Source organism: Cupressus sempervirens, chromosome 5, assembly GCF_028749045.1.
Source record: "Cupressus sempervirens isolate cs-2001-9-10 chromosome 5, ASM2874904v1, whole genome shotgun sequence".
Classification (NCBI taxonomy): domain Eukaryota; kingdom Viridiplantae; phylum Streptophyta; class Pinopsida; order Cupressales; family Cupressaceae; genus Cupressus; species Cupressus sempervirens.
In genome coordinates, this window is record NC_143122.1 from 264,354,674 (window position 1) to 264,378,226 (window position 23,553).

The window sequence follows — 23,553 nt, forward strand, 5'->3', positions numbered from 1 at the left end:
ACATCATTTGTAAATTTGCTACCATAAAAATTATTCCAGTGCTTGTAGGAAACAATTGAAAGGAAACCGCACTCCTGAACATCATGTGTAAATTTTCTACCTATTCATTCCATGCACATGGAAGCAAGATTGTTTCAACAATCCATCACATAATCCATCCTTTGTGGTCATTTGCAAATCATCAATATCATACTTCCATATTGTCTCATTCATCACATTTACATTTGAATACCATCAATGCCTATTGCCACAATACCATACGTGTGGCATCAAGATGTAATCAATAGTTTGTCTCCCCTAGCCAAAATTGTAAAGTGCATTTAACATAGCATAAGATATACATCACGTTATCATCACAACTCAATAACAAATATTGATCGATCTATGCATTTACATTGACATCAACCTTGTCCAAGCAAAGAATCATATATAAACAACACATAAGCAAGCAAGTCATAGCATTCCTATGTGACAGACCTTGAAAGCACATCTTGCATCCCATCACCATTTTCATCTCAATCAACTCTCTCATCGCTATTTATAATCCCATTCAAATGCAATATACAAAATCAACTAAACTTATTCTAATAATCCATCTTAAACCACATTCAATCCAAAAATAAACCAACTTTTCTTGCTCTTCCATCCACCAAACACTACATTTAATTATTTCTCCTATTCCCAAATTAAAATTGAAAAATCATTTCAATCATATTCATCCATTCTAAATCAATCTCAACCCTCTACCAATCACAATCAAACCATCGACAAATAGGGTGTTCCACTTGTGGCTAGAGATTATGTTTACATTGATGGTAGGGTTTATGTTGGTATAGCGTCCACTAGGCACCCCCCTCAAAGACCTAGTACTAGACTTTCAAAGGCAATAAATGAGGGGTTCCCTCCCCTAAAGCCTGTATGTGTTGTTGGTGGATATAGTTTTTCTCTTGCTGTGAAAGTTTCTCCTTCAAATGATAAATCTTGACCTCTTGCTTATGCCAAGACATCCCCAATGGTGGTGTGTGGCTAGGATGTGATGTAAAACATCTTTGGTAAACCTTGTGCAAAGGAATTTTTTAATAATCTTTTTACCTTTTTAACAATGTGATTTCATGCTAAGCAGTTTATGGATTTAGGGCACTCATTCTCTCCATCAAGCCTAAACAATCTTATTTAATTATCTTTCGAAACCACTCAGTGTGTGTTTTGTGTGGTTTCATCTTCACAATCTTCCCCTTCATTTTTGGGACAGCTTATGTTTTGAGGTCATCGGCAACTCTATTTATTGTTTCGTAAAGGTGGATAAGATTGTGGTTACTTTGGTCTCTCTACCTTTGCACACATTTTGGTGTTTAGTGATATCTACATACCCCTCCCTAGAGATGGCATTCTCACTGTGAGGGATTGACATGGACTTAAGTGATGGATTATGAGGGGATCACATTTCAATGTTGATGGTGCTTCTCTAATGGTCATATTTGGTTAATGATTACTCTCTCCTATAACAGAAGAGTGATGTTACATAGTGGGAAGACACTAATGGTGAACATATGATTGTTCTACATTTTGATTCTTTTTCTAATGAAGCATCGTAGGTCAACAATGAAGATAGAGTTGTGATATTACAATTAAGATTTAATATGTAGTTTTTGAGTCAAACTCCTTGACCCATGTTTCATGAATCACTAGTGGTTCACAAAAACCCATCTTTCATGAGAATGAATGGAACACTAATTGCATCTAGGTGATGCTCACAAAGGTCAAGCATGTGACTTCCTATGTGGTCAACCCTCCCGATACTACACCTCAAGTGTGCTTAAGGATGAAGCTCCCGATTCAAATCTAGATGAAGCTCTTGCAACAAACTAAGCCTTTTCAAACCCTATGGATACTACTACTCCTATTGGTGCAAAACCTTCTAGTTGTGTTGATTCTACTCAATTTATTGCTCTCTCCTCCAATCTTCAACTAACAATGTACACCTTTCTCAACCCTTTGCTCTTTGCGCTGACAATTTTTCAAATAGTGTGTCTGAGTTGCTCCTCCTTGTGGTGGGAATCTTGATTATAGCATAGTCTAGACTGTTGTGAAAGAAATCATCATTTAACTACACCTCATCCTCATACTATTAGTGAGTTGTCTACCCACTCTTGAGGTGGGCTAATAGTCTTTCTACTAGTGTATCGTCGATATTTTGCAACCGTCAACACCTTTACTATTAATAGGCCTATAGGTAAGCACTCTTTCTATGCTACTAATTTTAATAAAAAATATTGTGCACCCACCCTCTTTTTTAAAATAACCAAAAGATTGTCATGATAATAGATTTCATGTTGCCATTATTGTGATCCTTTTGCCCTTACCCAAACTTATCGACATGTATCATTGATGTAAAAGATGGTCATAAGATAAGGTGTGTTTTCTACAAACCCAAGATTTATTATTCATAAAACATAATGCTTGGAATTTTAATGATACAAATTCTTCACGATGGTCAATTACATTTGTAAAACCCATTTTTCATCAGATGTACTAAATAGAGCAATTTAAGTCTTGCACGAGTAGATCTAGAAATATTTGTAGTGGTTTGAGTATCATCTGTTCAAAAACAGGATCACTGATAACAAATTAAATTGAAAAAAGACCAAAAATTGTTGGAGAAAAACTAAGAGAACAAAATTTAAGGATTGCAATTAAACTTCTTGTTGTAGAGGTCACCAAAATCAAAATAGTACCAACAATGAAAAAAAGCACTAAAACTCAAATCCTGTATGAGGAGAAATAGAACAAATTCAAACAGATTTCCCTCACAGAAGCTTCAATATTTCAGGCTTTGAGACTACTTTTTTAAAGGACAGATTCACCTCCAAATTATAACAGATATAACTTAAAGAACCTTGTCTAGGCTTAACTGATGCATTTTTTATTAAGATTGTGGCAACTTTCCAAAATTACATATATATAGACACACACACACACACGCGCGGAGAGGGAGAGAGGGAGAGAGATAGAGAGACGGTGTGCACAACCAGAACTTAGCTGCAGCCAGCTTCATCTATCTAACCTAGTAAATCAGGAAAAAGGGCCAACAAGCTTGTTACAAGTTGATCTCAACCAGGATTGAATTTGAAAACAAGACTTTCAACATGCAGTACGCAATGTGTATTCAATGTGGCTAAATATTCATCATTATTTCTATTTAGCTGTGATGGTCATTGAGATGGAAACAAAATGGTAGCTTGATTATAGCAATTTATTTCTTTCAATAATGAATGATAAAAAATGCTTATAACTCTTGTTTCTTATTAAAATAATAGCAAATTGGTTGTTACTAACCAGCTCACCATGAAATTTGCAAAATCTCAAACAATGAATACACGAAATAGTTAACAGAAGCACTGAAAATGAATATCATATCAGGCTTCTTGTCAAATCAATTTGAACAATAAATGCTGCAAGTAGTTTGTACATGGCCAATAGAAGAAGAGACCATTAAATGTCAAACGTCCCCAGCTAAGAACAACCCGAGAAACAAATGCTTGCAAACAAAGAATATAGCTATCCACTGAATCATGAAAGCAAGCTGCTAATCTTAAAGTTTTTCTGAAACAATCATTATCTATACCATATACCTTGCACATAACTTATTTATTATTTTAAAAAAATATTGAAATGAAATAATGATACAAGGATTGACATTGTATCTTTAAGCATAGCTTCTAGCTGTGTCTGCTTGCAATGAACTACCTGCTCCATCCAATAAGAACACATATTAATCCAATAATATCTCCATTCAAAAGGCACCTCACCACACTTTGCTTTTTCTTGGTGTAGGGGGGATATCTCGCCGCCATATCTCCTGTAAAGCCTCTATAGAGGACTGCCTTTTTATGACTGAAGTTGTCAAATGAAAACTTGCCATGATATGCTCCAATGCCACTTTCTCCAACCCCTCCAAAGGGCAAGTTGTGATTTGTAAGCTGAATAATCAACATGAGACATCAGATGCAAATAAAAAGCGAGAAGAAAAAGAATACCAAATAGAAAATAAAATCATATCAAAATGTCCAAGTATACAAGGAACTTGAATGAAACAAATTCGGGCACGGTATTCCTTAAACCTATTTGGGTTTCATTGTGGAATAGAAATGTTGAAATACCAAGTAAAGAAATGTGGAAGTGGCTTAACATACATGTAAAACAGTGTCATTGACAACCATCCCTCCGGCAGAGATGCTTGCAACCACCTCCTTCTCTAGTTTTTTGTTCTTTGAAAATAGATATGCTGCAAGAGGCTTTGGCCGAGAATTAACAAATTCCAAAGCTTCCTCCATCTTTTGCACCTGTTCATTTAAAATGCTAATTAGTCTTATTTTGAACATAATCTACAACGTCTGAATGTATGATAAACCAGTATATACATATTTATAATATGTATCTATTCATAAACCATATATTATATTATTAAACCATGCCGGTTCTCCTGGTATTGAAAATTTTACTGCACTAACTGAGTTGGAATGAAGAATCTTGGTCACTTCTCATTATATTGCGGCCAATTTTGAGCATGTCATAGGAATGACCATGTGTGTGGTACATGGGATTTTAATGGATTGGATTGAATGAGTTTGCAACAGAAAATAAGCCTAAACAATAAAATTTGAAACAAGAAGCACAACAAGCATGACATGAAAAATAATATCCTTCACACAAACACCTATCAACACAATAATGAGCCTGGAGAATAGATGGGCACCATTATTTGATAAAACACATTCAACACATTGCAAGGTGCATAAAAAGGCAGCTTAGGAAATTATATTCAAAGAGAGCATTTGTTTTGCACAACATTGACAAGCCAATAGACATTTTTTGTTTCACTGTAATCTATGCAAAAGTTGTGATTTCCAAGCACATCACCTAACTCCTAATGAAATCATATAAGAATTCAATGTGGTTTCCTCACGGACAATTTTTCCTTTCAAATCAGCAATCACTACCTTCAGTGAATGGATTCATTTTGAGCTATATTTTTAATAGATTCACAAATTGCATGCATTTGTAGGGAAGCTTGTTGAATTGAAGTCCAATTTGATGTTTCAGCTACTTTTGTTGCCACCAGAATACACTGCATAAACAAACAACAATCTTCTAATTCCAAACTTTCAAGAAGCAAGACAAAGGGGTAATGGTAGGTACAAGGGTATATTTCAACACTCGTGCAACATAAGCCTTATCTATGTAAAATAAATTTTAATTAGATAGGTGGGCTGTAGAAAATTCATGAAATATTCGAAGTATACTTGAGCAAAAATTACGGTGCATGTCATAGAGGTAATAAAATCAAGCCAAACAAAAATATGGAACAATGTTCTTTGGAATTTCTAGAACAGCACCAACAATGATTCTGCAATGTGTTTTTAGAAGCTACAGATATTTAATTTTACCCTAGCCATGGTAATAATATTTTTCTGCATTCTAAGTGGTGTTTTAGCATTAGAACAATAAATCAAATTCATATTCATATCTAGGTTTTTTCCAATGTCTATTTAATTGCTAATGATGCACAATGCTGGGTGCTCCTTTGCCCATATTGGGTAATTTACTTAAAAGTTGTGCAATTGTCAGCATGAACTTATATTAAAAATTTTATAGGGTGAATTACAAACTTCTTTCAGCTTACATCTCTAATTCGTGTAGGGCCTCTAAAACCAGCTTTAACGGGTACCACATTGCCTTCTGTTGTTTGGAATCAGGATAGTATATCGGCAACTTACAATGTTTGGTTTCAAAATTGAATTTACATTGAGTGCTATAGCTGCATAATAATGATCCCAAGCAGTCATCAATAAAGCTAACCAGGTGAACTAAAGAGGTGCAAGCACTCAAAATCATTGATCCAAGATTCCCTAGGAAATGTTTACAAGACTTATTGATCGTGATTTTAACAAAACCTGAGGGATGTAACATTGTAGCTTCTAACTTAATTTAAATCTATCTCTGGTCATTTATGAATAGTGCAGATTTATACTTTGTATCGTTGACTATTATATTCCCATTTTGTTTTGTTTCTCATTCTCCACCTTATTCCCATTTATGCTCAATGATGAATATATCGTATGAGAACTTACAGTTACGATTGGAAGCAATGGACCAAATATTTCATCTGCCATAATCAAAGAATCTGCCGGAGGATCCAACAAAAGAGTAGGTGTAATAATCCTGCACCATAATAATCACCACAAGTGTCAAAAGCATTTTTATAGCTATCACTGCATGTAAGAAAATAATAGGAAAAAAATTCCTCTTTTCCTCACACCTATCTTTGGTTGTGTAAATATTCTTAAGGGTGCAAAATGTTTTGGATATACATACCATTAGAAAAAATGATTAGTCAAAAAAAAATGAGTAAAGAAATGCAATCAATTGGAGTAAATGACACAACCACAATTAGAGTATTTATAGTCTTCACTTCAAGTTAATGAACCTAGTTAAGCTTTAGTTACAAGGAGTTTGAAAGGGCCAGGCAAGCAGAAGGTAATCATCAAGTTGTACAAGCAGATTTTAAGTAAGATAACAGATTAATTCATGAGAATAAGGCAACAAGAGTTAATCTAACCTAGAAAGAATAATTCAAAGAATTTTTAAAAGAAGCTTCAGACAAGAAAGAATAAGATTGGAAATAGCATTTCAGCTAGTCGGAAGTTCAAACATACAACACAACTTTATGAGCAAGAATCAGAAGTGGATCCCCCTTCCTTGATCAACAGAAGACTTTTCACCTTACATGAGATTGAGATTGGCACTAAAATATTGGGGGATGAAATGGCACGACTTAGTCAAATTTCAAATAAAATTTCTAAAACAGGGATGATAACTTATGCACCCCTGAGAATTTTCAACATCATTTTGTAAGGGTTTCCAAGAAATTGGACAACTAGCCCAAGAATACCAGTTATAAAGGGTGACGATGTTAATAATCAACCCCTTATTTACAAAAATATCTTGATAGCATGGTCAAAAGAAGATTCAGCAAATGGGCAGGAAACAAAAAGGAAATGCAAGCAAAAGGTCAAGCAGAGTTTTAGGCCTCGACGCTCTACAGTTGATCGCTCAATTACTTCAAGGTGCATGATAAAAAATTATGCTCCGCAGGGTTTCAGTGATGGCTCGGGGCTGCAGGATATGTTTCCGATATGGATACTCTTTAGGGCCAAATTTTAGGGGACAGTAGGGATGGCTATTAGAAAAATAGGAAAAAATTTATATGGAGAGAAATTTCAGATGTCTATATAATAATGTTGATAAAGCATTCATCATAGACATTTTCGAAGATTAATACATAGCATTAGACTTGAATTGAGATTTCACATGTAAATCTGTAAGAAATTAACAAAAATCATACGCTTTCATTGTCTATACATGGCATACATATAGCAAACGCTCCAAGTTTCAAGCATAAAATGACATAAAATATTAAAATGTAATTGCTATAACAAAACTAGTAAACTATAAACATATAAGTCCATAATAATACATATCTTTCCATAACCAGTAAATGGTAGGTCTAGGGGTCTAAATCAAGTAGCTTGCATGGCCTAACTTCCTCTTTCAACTGCTGTTCATTCTTTCACTTGCTGCTCTTCTCCTTTGCAAATGTAAAAATGGATTATTTTTTCTTATTTTGGGTTATTTTAGAATTAGGTTAAAGTTTGGTATTGCTGATTGTGGTTTGGGTGTCCTTGTGGGCTAGCCAGCCATTTTTTCAAATTTAAATTTTCTTTTTTTTAAAATAGCCGTCCAAAAATGGCTTGGACCATAGGGGATGGCCAAAAGTCCCCAAGCCGGCTAGTGGAATAGTCCCCGGGATGTACTGGGGACTTTTCACCATCTCATATGTCCCCAGCCACTCTCAGAGCAATTTTGGGGGCTGTTTCCAAATTTCGTAGAAAAGGGTATGAGAGAAAGAACAGGAAAATGACATCCCCGCACCCTGGTTAGGATGGAAGCAGATCAAAAAATCTGGTGGAGCATAGTTTAAAAAGGTTGGGAAGACGAGGGAGCTGCCTTTTATTGTTTTGTTGACTTCAAAAAGGCTTTTGACACAGAGTTCACAGGGATAAGCAAAGGTATGTCAAATCAAAGGCTGCAAGAATAATTATGCCCTTGAACATTCTTTTAGAGCAGTAGGGATGCAAGTTAATACCAGCAAGACCAAACTCATGATTTTATCCAGCAGTGAAAAATAGGGCAGCACAAGTTCTACTTTGACGGCAACAATCGTTTAATAGTAATGGAGTACAGGTTTCCAGGGATTGGATTCAACAACAAGCTTAGTTGAGATGGCTGCAGAAAAAAGATAACTATGGGAGCTTGGAAAGTTTTATATGCTTGCCAAAATAGATGCAAAGAGGCTTAGTTATTGGATTGGAAAACCATTCAGATTTTTTAAAGCTTTTAGTGCTTTTCTGGTGCTCTATGTTAATTGTGGTCTAGTATTACATTAAACTCTAAGTGGGAACAAATAGAGATAGTTCAAGGGACTTGATAACAAGCAAGTTCAAAAAAGGAGGTTTGGTCGCAAAAGACATTACTCTATGTGAAATGGGGGCTGCACCTATCGAAGCAATTGCAATGGTTGTCTCATTAGTTATCTAAAAGTTGTTTTCAATAATATCATGAGCAATGCAAAAGGTCAGGGGAAAAAACCACAAATGGATGGCAAATGGAATATTTATTTCAATGCATAAGAAGAGATAAGGTAAAAAAATAGATAAGTTCCACAAGCATATGTGGAGTTAAAAGATAGGCAGAAAAAAGAAGTATAATCTTAAAAGAATTCGACCCCTCATGGGGCCATCAGCAAAAAGCATACATAACAGCTAATATTCAGTAGAGAAAAGATTATTCTTGCTCACTTAAGAAACAATGTTCATCAGCTCCGATATGAAATAGGGAGGTAGAAAAGACCTAAAGACACATTGGAAGTGTGTGTAATTTTTGCAATACCCAGGCAGTGGAATCAGAAACACACTTCAATATGAAATACAGTGCCTCCAAGGACATCAGAGATAAGCATACCAATTTAGTGAAAATTGTTTCTTGGCACAGTTTATTCAAAGAAGATGAAACTCCTTGAGGCCCCATTTAGTTGTTGGAATTAGACAAGAATTGGCATGTCCAATCTCTGAAAATTTCAAATCCATTGTCTGGGTGTCCAAAATCGGAATTGGGATTTGAGGAAATGCGGTTTCAGTATCCCCATTTGACCCCCCAAAACAAGAATTCCGTCTCCCATCAAAATACTTGTTATTTGCAATCCACGTTTTAAATCCCATTTTTCCAAATGAACAGGTCCATTGGGAAGATAGTACCCGGCAATGAAGATCTGAGCTGGGAGAAAGACTTGGACAGACTTTGCATTGAGCAGGTATGTATATATCTAGCCTGTAAGATGCGGATCATAAAATTATTACACCCCTTCACAAACTATACTCCCCATGCATCTCAATATGACAGGCCAGCAGCAACTGGTCAGTGGGGCTATCGGAACTGCTTTCACACCCTCCGAATACGACATGAAGTTGACCTCTGAAGTTTATGAACACTGGGAACTCCACAAACAAATGAAACGAGAGATTAATGTGGGAGTTGGGGAGAATCCCATTCAACATCTCCACTATGATCAAAATTTGCCTGGATTACAAGAAATTTACCTAAATTTTTGTAAATGAGATTTTAAATGAACATACCCTCAGTTCAATAAAGGCAGAAATATTTGATCGAGGGTTTCTATGTCTTATTGCCACATACTGCGATTATAATTTGTGTATGCGTTGTTCTCTCACACTAGTTCATTGATAATTTTCACATTTATTTTCAGTATAAATAAACAAATCAAAATATAACACTTGAAATAGGGGAGCTTAGCAAATCAAAAAGAGGGCAAAAGATCAATAAATTTTTATTTCAAATTTGACTCGAATATATATCTTACGGATCAATGAAGGTATAAAATATTATGTTGTACAACCAACGGAAGAATCGTTGTAAAAAGAATAACGATTGGATGGATTCAACGGTTGAAAATCAGGATATGGGTGGAGTTGGAAGCACCATGAACAGATCCTTGAACAAATTGGAGATATGAACCGTCTCTCACAGTAATTTTTATATTCATCTTCTAAACCATATAATCGTATTTTGAACCAAACAGACTTGGAATAAAAAATTCTGAATATCAAATAATTTTTCAGTTTGAACCAAACGGTCCCAAAATAAATTCCAAAAACCGTAATCTAAATTTCATGTTCCAGAATCCAAAATCCAGGATTTTCAATGCTAATTCTCAAATAATATTCGAGCAACCAAACAGACCCTGAAAGAAACAGATGAAATGCAGAAGATCATTATTACAAGGATGGATGTCCCATAGGCTATTTTTAGCCTTGTGGATTTTAAAAGATCTATCTATCTACCTTAGTAGTTTTTCATTCTGGTTAGGAGACAATTATTGACTATGGCTGAGATAGTTGACCCTTGTTTGTACTTATTACTTCAAGTCACTTCAAAACTTGTTAAACTGCACTCCTGTTGTCTTAAATCTTTAAGCTGTTAATATAAAATGAATAGGCTCCAATAAACAACTCTCAGACTTTGTATAGAGGGTTTGGGTCATCATAAAGATCTTGATATATTTATGCTAACTATGTTTCTGGATCCTTCAAAAAGGCATTGGATGCCCTAGAGAGAAGTAATTAAGCATCTATAACAAGTTTCATTTATATAACTTACATGATATTCACAACTCAGAATTGCCCAAAAAAATGAGGGTTTAGCCTTGAGATTACTAAGGATTTATTTAAAACTAGGAGCAGAAATTATCAGAATATTCAAAATTTCAGGTATTTTTATGCAGAATACTAATAATAGTAATGCTCATGGTATTCTTACTGAGTTCACTTAGATTTTCTCCAGTTTCTGCAGTCTTTATTGTAGGACTAGATGAGAATCAACTCATATTTTAGTAAGTTCAAACCTCTCCCCAGCTGTTGTGATCCCAACTACACATCTCAACATATAATACTAATAATAGAAATGCTCATGGTATTCTTACTGAGTTCACTTAGATTTTCTCCAGTTTTTGCAGTCTTTATTGTAGTACTAGATGAGTTTTTTATCAACTCATATTTTAGTAAGTTCAAAACTCTCCCCAGCTGTTGTGATCCCAACTCCACATCTCAATATTTAACCTGAGTTTCTATCGTAAGGCTTTATTTCATAAAGACTCCATTAATAAAAAAACAAAATAGCAAATAATGTCAACACGCGTTGCTTGTTATCCAATATTTGTAATTTGTGTATGCACAGAAGTTGCTACAAGAGGAATAATTTGTCTTATGGCACAATTTTGAGCATCCTGAACTCTTCAAGTGGCCCATGCTCATTTACGAGGCTATTAGAGGCATCTAGCAAGCATAATGATTAGTGTCCCAAAAGTTGCTTATTCTATATGTTAAAAATATGAACCAGAAATATAAGATAGCAACAAATGAAATGCAACAAGTCAAAAACGATAGACAACATCAGAAGTTATCCTGGGAAAAACCCTCATCACTGACGGAAACAACCCAGCCCACTGAAAGGTCGCATATTAGAATTGCAAACCCAATTGCAAAATGTTTGCTCCTTTTTAATACTTCAATCCTTAATGATCATCCAATGATCAAAGTTTATATAAATAAAAGAGAATCGCCTCACAAATTTCCGAGACAGTGAGTTACCAGATTCCCTCCTATCCTTGGGAGTTCCTTGTTCAATTCTCACAGAAGTCTGGTCCATGTCAGATTTTGTCAAAAGTCTGCCACAGAGACCGAATTCTGCTGGGAATTCTCTCAGAGGAACCCTGGCAGAATTCAGAGGAATTTTGAGCGACTTTGATTTCCAGCACAGGAACCCAGACATAATAAATTAGACTCAGAAAAATACCCTTTTGTTTACATTTTAAAAAAAAGATTAATGCCAAATTAGACTCAGAATCAGACTAAGCGCATGATTAGACTCAAATTACAAATCATATTTAATTTGAATTAAATGCTACTTGAGAAAAATCAAGATGTATAAAAGTGGCACATGTCTATTATGGAATGTATATAATACACCATAATTCATGCATATAGGCTAACATGTGTATAAAACAATGGATTAACCAAAATCTAAAGATATCTTTACTGTAGTTAAATTTGGATCCAAAGCCTGCTTTCTTGGCTTCATCCAGTCTGATCCAAAGCTGCTTTTGTTGAATCATCCAGTATGATAATTAAAGTGTGAAGCTTATAGTATGGCAACAATCACAAACTTGGCCTTAAAGGGGCCTATAACATTACTTTTAGTGCTTCTAATTTGCAACAGCAGAATGTTGATAATTTGCTTGATAGTTTTTGATGCTATTTGATTGTGATAATGTTAACATTATTGTTTTTGAACTGAAACATTGATATGGTGGTGTATTTTGATATGTTGCTTTAATATTAGCACAGTGGTCTATGAACTAATTTGCTGCTGCATGTGTATGTGTGTGTATTTCTAAAAAGTAAAAACAGATATTCTTGCACAGACGAACCCAAAACGAATCCAAACCCTATCCCAAAAAAATTAGAACAAATTTCAAAAACGAATCTCGAACTCGAATCCCAAATGGCAACTTAGATGAGACATAGATATATAAGACAAATAATCTCAAAACACAGAAAATATGAGTACGCTGCATACACACATAGCATACCATAACAATCTGCACAATTGAATTATACTAACAATAATTTGTCTTCCAAGTCGTTCAAGTCAGAGTCACCATCTTTTCTCAATACATGTTGGGCATCAAGAACAACATAAGAGAATGAATGTGATATTGTGATTATCTCAGATACAACTAAAAGTCGAACCAAGACTATAAAAGATGACGTTACAAATACGAACGAACTCACACATAAATGAAACAACAACAAAATAAGAGTCCCGATATGTCAGAATGACAATTGTTGACGTCATGGACAGTATCAGTAATGCTGGAAACAAAACGACACAAACAAATGAATGACCACATAACCTCCTGCAACAGCTGAAGACTCCTCATCAATATCATTAATAAACACATACGCATATGAAGCTGGCACAACAGCTGAGTCATAAGCCACTGTAAGCCAAAATATAGAAGACAATAAGTCAAGCCAAGAAGAATAGATATGAGCATAGCCATAGCTCGAACACCACAGGAGAAACTTGGGGCATAACAACTGCAACACAAAATGTACTGAAGACCATTAATTTTAAATAATAGATGCATTACCAAAATAGGAAGACATAGCAAATGACAGAATAAAAAAGAAGAACATTTGAAGAAGCAGATCCAAACTGAAGCATCAAACAGCAGATGAATTTCAGAAAACTCTCGGCAATCATCTCAAACAAAAGATCTACCTGGCAGTACCAAGAATTCAACATTGTAGAATTCTGTATGCATGTTTTGAGGCATTTAATGTTATTATTAATTTTTTTACTGGCCACAAATGTAAGAAAAGGAAGAAAAATCCAAACCATTGAATAGAAATATCCTGAAGCCATAAGGGCCCAAAAATCTAGGCATTGTTTAATAATCCCTGACAACAATCAATAATACTAGTGGAATAGAATTTTTTAAGCATTTGTTTGAGCAAAGTCCTCTAAATGACAAGGGAAAAGGTCCGACTTCTCAAGATCAATTTATCAAAGAAGAAAATAAATGTTCGATTAAAGATCTTACAATTTTTTCTCATCACGCTGACCCCCATAGATGACTTTATCTGACACCTTTGGATCATCCAGAAGCCTTGTTAGTCGTGAAAAATGGTTTAAATTGACAATTCGGGACATATCTTTAGTTTGAAATGCATCCTTTCCAAAAAAGCTCTCCAGTGTACTTTTCAGAGCATCTATCTGCAAGACAGTAATCAAAAACAAATTCATCTCCTTTGAAATGAAAAGGAAAGAGCCCAAGAATTACTAAACCCAATAACCTTAAATCACAACTAATGCATTACACATAAAATTCACATAGTAAAGCTGCTTAGACTATCCTCCACGGACTTGACAAGGCATACCAATTTAGGAGCAAAGGAATCCAAAGTAATAATGTAATCTGGAGCAATGCAAGCTTGTCCATTATTACTTCCCCACTTGCCAGCTACAATTCGCCTTGCTGTAACCTTAAGATAGACAACAAAATCACCAACTTTTATAAATAACATAGAAGAATTGAGGTATGTCAATTATAGATCATTACAAAGTTTAACTAGTCAACTCGTATTTTCAATCCAGTAACCAAACCCACCATTAAATCAGCTGTTGGGTCAACGATGACTGGACATTTTCCTCCAAGTTCTAAGGTGACAGGAGTAAGGTGATTAGCTGCTGCAGCCATCACAATCTTTCCTATTCTGCCGCTCCCTGAATGTTACAAATATTAGCATACATATTGTTTATATTTATGAGTGATAAAGTTTAACATCAATGCTCACTCTACACACACATACATATGTTATGTATGTATGTACAGACATGCATTTGTGTGTACTTAACATGCAGCAAATTCCTATAAGTAAAAATTTGTCATGATATAGTTCTTGTTATAGACTTGCCAAATAATGGAGGAAGGAAATGTAAGGTTAGTGTTCCTTAAAAAGTGTACTGATGAAAGAATTCAATATGGTAAAAAAGAGCAAGCTTGTAGTAAGAAGACAATGAGAAGGGAAAAATAAAGCCACAAAACAAGTCACCTCAGGACAAAAAAAGGGCCCACCATTGGTCAGTAGCTAGCCAAACAAGATTTGTGCATGGAGGAGGAAGCAAGCAAGCATGTGGATATATGTTGTGTTCCCCCAAGTTTCCGGGACAGGGACGGCAGGGGATGGAGGGACAAGTTTCTGGGACGGCAAAAAAGTGGGGGCAGGGGGTGGCAAATGGGGATGGCTATATATAGGGAAAATCCAAAAAATATAAAATATATAGAGAAATGTGCATATATACATTACATTCATATGAAGACATGGATAAGCCATGGCATTTAAACACCTTCCAAATTGAAACACACTACTATCATTTAATTCTGAAACTACACTTCCAATTCCTTTAAGTGGACTGATATTATCATTAATACAAAAAGGTCCTCTATACAGTTCTGATCATGATATAGGTTTGTTACAATAAGACGGTATCTTGATGCAACTTCCAATATTCACCATATCTTCCACAAAGGACCCATATCAACCCAAGACAAACCCAGCACTAATGTATTGTCAGATAATGACATAACAGTGCATGATCTAGGTCTATAATGCACTTTTCAGACTTTCCCAGCACCTTGCAAACACTTTGCTATATAATTCTAAGTATGTAGCATGACTATAACAGCAACATTAATTCCAAGACTCTTAATGTAATGTTATCAAATACTAATTAGAGGACCTCAAATAGAAGGAATTAACTACCAAACAGTAATGAGTATGTTAGGGTGAACTTGGAAGGAGGGGCACACATTAAAAAAAAAATTTATAAATTATAAATGCTGATGTTGTCTATAAAATCAGGGACGCCTAGCTGTCCTCGGGACTTCCAAGGCATCCCCAACCGTCCCTAGGACATACGGACGTCCCCGAAAAATTACCCAAAGTCCCCAAGTTTCCGGGACATTTCCTAGGAATTTTCAGAAAAGGGGGACAGGGTGGGACATCTCATACCCATCCCCAAGACGTGCCCATTTCTGAAACTTCACCTTTTTGGGTGGCAATGCATCCCCAGGGAACGTAGGATATATGCAAGCTTGCAGGGCAGTGAGGCATCCGTATTGGATAACTAATTAATGGTTGAGAGTATTGATGAGATGCCAATGGTGATATCATACATCATGTACTTGCAGAGTTTTCCAGGTTTTTGGTGAGTTTACCTGATTTTCAAAACAAATAAAATTGATGTATTTATAAGGGATTTGAACACCTCTTTAAAACACTTTTATTTTTCATTACGTTCCATTAGGTTAGACTTTTGCGCATTGCAATAGGAACAGAAGATAGCCCTTCTCTTGAATATAAGGAAAACTCAGTCTAGAAGGTTATTCTCAATTTACATTAGTTCAACAAAACTGCCATTTAATGAGAAGTTAGCCACTTATTGTGACAATTTAGTGAAATCTGACCAACCATGGATCATGTTCTGCTATTATTATCTGATTCTTTCCACAATTACAGAGCCAGAGGGGATCAAAGAAACGTACACAAATACCAGGGATATTCAAATGGCTCACAAATCAACAGTTCCTCCATTGAACAAGATTTGGAGTACATACTCCTTTATCCACTCAGTTAAGTACAACCATGTGTACAAAAAAATAGAGGATTTGGTCTATGTTGTGTTTTTAGCTTAAACAGAAATATCAAATAGGTTCAATATGAGTTTCTTAGCGTTTAAGTGGTTCGAGTTAGTCTATTTTGCATTTCACTTTCATGGACTAATGTGAACGTATTTCATTTAGCTGAATAAATATAATAAAGTGTAAACATGCATTACTGATTTAGATTTATCTTCTATCGTGTTCTTATAAGCAATAATAATGCTTTTTGTAATTAAGGCAGATTTTTGCAAGATTGGGTTCTAATCTGAATTGATATAAAGATAGGAGCAAGATAGAAGGATTTAATGACAACACAAGTTTTTCACAGGACTGAGAAACTGAAGTTGTAGAGAATCAAAACATAGTACATGTTAATTTCTATGCAGCTATTTGTTGTATTAATTCTAATATCTGGAGGTTGGCCTGTAAGTTCTTTTAAGGAATGAAAAACAGACCTGAAGGTGTACTTATCTATGCATGTTTTTGAATTTTGAGGAGTTCGTATTACTGTGTGAATCATAGTTCGCAGACTCAGACATGAAGAATACTGAGCAAGGCCAAAAGTTTGAACTTGACAAATTCTCGAATAGTACTCGGCAACTTAGAAAGTAGGTAAATTAAAATATTGTAAACAAACTTTTTTTTTTTTGAAAAATTCAATTACCAAATATTTTAAATTAAAAAACAAAGTCTTGAAAGAAAAATGCATCGTTATATAGCAAAAGATCCTGTAAAAATCACAATTTAGCTAACATTTCATTGCTTCAATATTTATGCCTATGTTTTTTCTATCTATAAATTCCCAAGAGTTAGACTTGTGAAAACTCGCCCAGCCAAAAAAGAAAGCAAGTACTCGGCAACACGGAGTGTAGTCACGAGTTTGCAAACTGCGGTGAAATCATGAAATGATATTTACTATTTAGCATTAGGACCAAGTATTATGAAAATTCCTCAGTAAAATTCCACTTCAGCTTGTCTCATGTCACATTAGCGAACAAATTACAATGCAAGGGTGACAAGGAGTTTGATGGACTCTTCAACTTTTTGTTTTATTATTTTTATTTTCAAAAGCTTTGGAGAACATGGTATTTGTAATGTCCCCCACTTAGCCAGTTTGGAGGTATGTTGTCGTTAGCCCATTCTTGTATGGTCCCGAGGGCTAACCAGGACTTCAAAAGGGATCCTGAGGTTATTTGGCCTAGTCAAATTTAATTACAGGCCAAACGGAGTTCATTTGTTGGATTGTCAGGAAGACTTACTATTTTTAGTAAGCCAATAGGGAGATGCAGTGCCTTCAATTTTCAGTGACAGGATGAGATGCGTTTTGTTGGGCTCTTTCTAATGAGCTTTTATATGTGGGATTTCGAGTTTATTTTGTATATTATTTTAATGTTTGAAGTTACAATGGTAAAATGACTATTTAAATTAAATATTATAATGTTTCATAAAGTCACTTTATAAAAATCAAGAGTCCCCCTTTTGAGTACATACATGGACTTTGTAAAAAGAAAAAAAGAAGTAATATTAAAAGTCATGTATTATCCCACATTGGCAAGACGGAAGTGTAGAGCAAGTGAGGAAGGGATTAAAAGAAAGAGGATAGCTCTCATTTATTCATGCTTGGAAATATCAAAGAAATTGGGAAATTTTCTGGAGATTATATCTCAATAGTTTGAAGGACGAAATCACTTCAAGCTGGAAATCTTGACGCCATTGAAAGATATGGTCATGAGATTCAACATAGTAGCAATCCAAAAAAGCAGATACAAAAAAGCAGTCTGAAAAAGCGGAACCGAAAAAGCAGACTGAAAAAGCGGGTCCGAAAAAACAGTCTGAAAAAAGCAGAGTCGAAAAAGCAGGCCGAAAAAGCAGTTCGAAAAAAGCAAAGCAGAAGGGGCAGCATTGAAGGAAATTATTACAGCCATTTACAACCAGATTCTTTTGTTCGTATTGCTTTTTAGGGTGTTATAAGCTTTCAGCTGTAAGTGTGCATTATACCAGCGTTATCATTTTGTAATCCATATAAATGCCAAAGTCTTGGCCATATTTCATGAGCATTGTAATTTCCATTGCAATTAAAAAGATAATAGTTGCTGGTGTCATTTAAGCAATTTAATATCATTATTTATCAGCTAGTTAGTTTGCATACCAACTGTTTGTAAAAATGTCAGTTGGCTGTAGGTGTTCATTTCTCATGCTTAAATCATATATATGCACTGAATATTGTCAAAATTAGTAGCACATTCATGTTAGGCCATTGTGTAGTCCATTTGGAGTCTTCTAGCACAAGATTCTCGTTGATGCAAATTGGAAAAGAGTCATTTAAAGCCAGCTGAAATACTATATCAGTCATACGTCCCTTGCATGTGAATTGTTTGATGAAATTCCTTGAGCTTTCATCAGCATTTTTTGAGAGCAGACTTGAGGAGGGCCATTACAGTATTCATTAAGCACATCATGTAGAAGCATTAATTAACAAATATAATGAGAGCAAAGGCGACATTCAAGGATATGGAGTGAAAATTAAGCTTTGTCATGCTTCTTACATGATAATAGTGTATAATTGTAAATATATAAAACAATTCAGAGGATGATATCACAGCATAGTGAGTATGCTATTCAGAGTAGCATGGATCTGCTCTTTCCTTGATGTTATACTATTTATTTATGTAGCAGCATTATTTGTACAAGTGATTGATACAGGACAGAATTAACCTTATGAAAACAAGTTGAATATTTCCACGACTAAACATTCTCTTTCCTTGATGTTATACTATTTATTTATGTAGCAGCATTATTTGTACAAGTGATTGATACAGGACAGAATTAACCTTATGAAAACAAGTTGAATATTTCCACGACTAAACATTGTGCATGCTCTATTTAGTTTATAAAGAGTTCAATTTGTAAACAGAAGATTGGCACTGATTACCCCCTTGTTGGGATCATATTAGGCATAGCCCAAAATTCCATTATTCTCTTTTGAGTTAATCACAACATTACAGTCCATAAAAATAAGAAGCATAAAAAGAATTGCAAGGGTAACTTATTTGGATGATTCAATGTGGAGTAATAACACAAACAAAAGAAATGATGTGTAAAGATTCTTCCTTGCATCACAAATACCTGTATAAAATATTTTATCCCATCTTTGTTCTAGCAAACTTGTTGTTTCAGCAACACTACCCTCAAAAACACGAATTGCGGTGCCATCTAGATATTTTGATATAAGCTTGGCAAGCAGAGAAGATGTTGCAGGTGCCACCTCGGATGGTTTCAAGACCACTGCATTACCTGCCGCAATAGCTCCTACTACAGGATCCATGGATAACACTAAATAAACAAAACAAAAATTAGTATCTGTCTCTATTATAAGAGCATGAAACATTAAAATTAAAATTTAAAAGAATGATTGTGTTTTTCCGTTAGGAAATGGGCGTGTTTTTTATCATAGAACTGAACAAATAAACATCATAGACAATCAACCAGCTTTTCAACAAAAGAATCAGACCATGCTTTGTACTTTATACAATCAAATTTTCAAATCATTAGTAGTCATTTATTCACGTATTTTTATTGCTAACACGAATTTCAAATACTTGTAAGTGATCAGCCCAAACTTTATCCACCCTAATTCTCTAAATGTCAATAGCATTGAGAAACCATTAGACATTTACCCATAGCGCACATTAAAAAATGTGATAGTGCTGACACATATTAGTAAATTTCACTAAGATCATATATAGGTGATCACCATAATAATCATATTAGTAAGTTTCCAAATGGATAGTAAAGGCTATGGAGGGAAATGAACCTTAGAAAGCTCTTATAAGGAGAAATATACAAGATTCAGTTCATAACAATGCCAAAAAGTGGAAAAACATTCATCTTCGAGATTTTCTTTTGCCAAATTCAATGTTATCCCTTCAGTATCACCTGTTTTTCGTAGCATTTGGAAGGCCTAAGAGTACTGCAGGAGTTTGATAGAAGGGAGTGATGTTATTAACAAAGAGTACAATGAAATTTATGTGGATGATTATGGTAAGTATAATTCAAAGTGTAAGCCCTTGGCCTTGCTGCAAGATTACTCCACCAAGAATTGGAATAATGAGGGCATATCGTCATTCAATGACTTATTCATAAACGGTAAATTTAAAACATGGCCATACTTACAAACAGAATTTAACTTGATAGACTCTACTAAGAGAACCTCTTTCATCAGTACATGGATTCTGGAAAAATTGAAGCAGCTGGGAAAGATTAACAATTCTGATTTTATGAAAAGTTTACTTGGAATCATGATTCCCCCTTCTTCAAAACCAAGGCTCTTTGTCTATATAAGTTGTTATCTCAAAACCAAAGTACTTTTGAACATGTTAATAAGAAACTAGAATCAAAGAAAGGTAGGGCTACATTAGCTCAAACCAACACTATCGAATGGTGAACAAGGAATCTCAAAGATGCAACAACTGATGATAGTTTCCATCCATCTCCTTTCACAAGTTGGTATCTCTTCAGTTGTAGGGAAGTGTTGTTCCACATAAACTTCATTTAGCCAATCAAAAAGAATAGGCTTACCTCTCAACAAGCAGAGGAATTGGTGGTTGTCCATAGTGCCTTTTGACTTTAGGATCGAAGATAAAAGTGCACAGTGCCTTTATTGGGGCAAAAAAATGCTGAAGATGAAAGCATATGCCTACACAAGGAGAATGGAAGCTTGGCATTCAAGCCATGGAAGCTCTAAGGAGTAGGAGTTTGAAATAAATGCAACACTATCCCCCACTCATGGAACATTAGTTAAAGCATATCCCTGCAAAATGAATTGTATTGGATGTGGATCCAATAAGCAAACCCTCACAATTCAAAGGTGCAGCCATAATAGAACCCTCACTAATAAATCTTTTTTTTGAAAGACTATTGTGAATGTGTTGTCATATGAATATTTGAAATATCCTATTTTTAAAAAAATTCCCCTTTTTTAATTGCTATCCACTAAAAACTGGTGATCTTAAAAACCCATCCAAAAAAAACATCCCCATCCATGGAAGCTCTAAGGGTTAGGAGTTTGAAATAAATGCAACACTATCCCCCACTCATGGAACATTAGTTAAAGCATATCCCTGCAAAATGAATTGTATTGGATGTGGATCCAATAAGCAAACCCTCACAATTCAAAGGTGCAGCCATAATAGAACCCTCACTAATAAATCTTTTTTTTGAAAGACTATTGTGAATGTGTTGTCATATGAATATTTGAAATATCCTATTTTTAAAAAATTTCCCCTTTTTTAATTGCTATCCACTAAAAACTGGTGACCTTAAAAACCCATCCAAAAAATACATCCCCATCCCTTTTGTCCTCATCATGAAAACTTGGTGGAAGATAGGAATTTCTTTTGTTTTATCCTTTAAATGATCATGACAATTAAGCTTGGATGACACTAGTTATAATAGGTGAAAAAAGATCTTTTTCCTAGGAGATAATAAATGTAATTTATGATGATCTGTTAATATCGTTGGATTAAAGTAGTCCTACTTTGAGATTTTGGGACAAGGAGATGGAGGGATGTGGTGAAGAGGTTACAAGGATAATGAAAATAAAATTATTTTGGGGAATGGCGTGTGAATGTGGGAATGGTTAGTAAAATAACTGAAGAAAACTAAAAGCATCTAAAAATTTAAAAAGATAAATACTATGTTATGTACCCTTTTCTGGACTGAATAATTGTTAATATTATTTTAAGTGGACCCTGGTAATGTCTAATTTTAGAGGCAACATAATAATTTAATAATAATTAAAATGAAAAGTGTTTTTAAGTACTTAAGGGAAATTTAAATCTAAGGGCCTGATTAGGGAAGCATATGAAGGAGTCGCCTAGTTTCATATCCAAGTTCTCTTTTTTGCATCCAATTTTCAGATCTTGAGCAATTTGCTCAACTAAGGGCAACCAAAGAAAGACCTTGTTTCCAATTTTGGGTGATTCCATCCTTGTGCTGATTTTTTGAGGATTTCAAAACATTTTCAGTTTGATACATTGCCACCATTGTCTTAATGCTTAATTCCTGAAGGGTTTCAGTGGAGATTCCAGCAAATAGGCAAAACTTGGGTCTAGAGGAAAATTTACGGATTTTGTTGCCATCTCATATTTGAAGATTCCTATATTGATGTTTTTCATTGTGAATATTTTAGCATCATATAGAGTTAAATCTGAGTTGCTTCAGTCAATCCTAACTGAACATCACATTGGGATATGACAATTCAGTCACTCTGGGCATTGGAACAGTCATACTAGCTGCTTATTACATTATTTCACTCATCCAACATAAGGGACCAGTCTATTGGTGAAGCACCATCATCTCTAAGAAGATATCAATCGGATTTGGGCATTTAGCATATGTTTCCAAGCCTATTATTTGATACACTCCATATTTCTAGCCATATAAACTAATACAACATTGAGTTCCCTCCCATGGTGGGTGTCAATCAAAGCAAAGAAATTTCCACAATTCATGTAATATAGATAATGAAGTTTCTGGATTTGATTGTCTGAGGGTTTTTTGCATCAGTATTTCAAATCACACTTAGGGATCCATCATCAGGATGAGAAGAGAGTTGAAAGAACAAAAATGATGGATAACGGAGTGTGATTCGAAACGTCAATGCAAAAAACTCACACAATCGAATCCAGAAACTGCATTATCTACAGTAGGACATTATTTAGAGGGAGGATCATGCAACATTAGTTTGTGTTTCACTCAGCAAGCTTACCTTAGCACCATCATTTTGAAGGGTAAAAATGACAAGAAATTGCGGTTCCAGACTTGCGCCACCATTGGAACAATACATTTGATAATATACTGTTGTTCCAGCTATATATCCAGCAGATCTGCATCTTTTCCAGCTGATTACAGCCTTCTTCAGCACTATATGTCTAGTTGTACACCTCTGAGCAGCAGTTGTACATCTCTGAGCAGCAGCTGTACCATTAATACCATGGTTACCAAACTTATTGCTGTTTACAATCTAAGTAAGGTCTGGTCTAGGCGTGACTTGCAGCTTTCCATCAGGGTAAAGCATTTTGTGTGCACAAAAATATTTTATAAATCCTGATTTTTACTTTCCAGCTTCC

The 23,553-nt window shown here is 34.9% G+C and overlaps 1 protein-coding gene across 2 annotated transcripts in view; it reads right to left on the reverse strand.

Annotated features, from left to right (window-relative positions):
* Positions 1-3,383: 3,383 nt before the first annotated feature.
* The window catches only part of ALDH3H1 (aldehyde dehydrogenase 3H1), a 69,143-nt gene continuing 48,973 nt past the window's right edge, over positions 3,384-23,553 (reverse strand). For both annotated transcript variants that reach the window (XM_089829681.1, XM_089829682.1), the window contains exons 4-10: positions 19,550-19,756; positions 14,369-14,484; positions 14,139-14,243; positions 13,802-13,974; positions 6,132-6,222; positions 4,194-4,343; positions 3,384-3,980 (exon numbers count right to left, since the gene is read on the reverse strand). In XM_089829681.1, the coding sequence (XP_089685807.1) occupies positions 3,744-3,980; positions 4,194-4,343; positions 6,132-6,222; positions 13,802-13,974; positions 14,139-14,243; positions 14,369-14,484; positions 19,550-19,756 (1,079 nt within the window). In that variant the 3' untranslated portion in view covers positions 3,384-3,743. The remainder of the gene's footprint in view (positions 3,981-4,193; positions 4,344-6,131; positions 6,223-13,801; positions 13,975-14,138; positions 14,244-14,368; positions 14,485-19,549; positions 19,757-23,553) is intronic.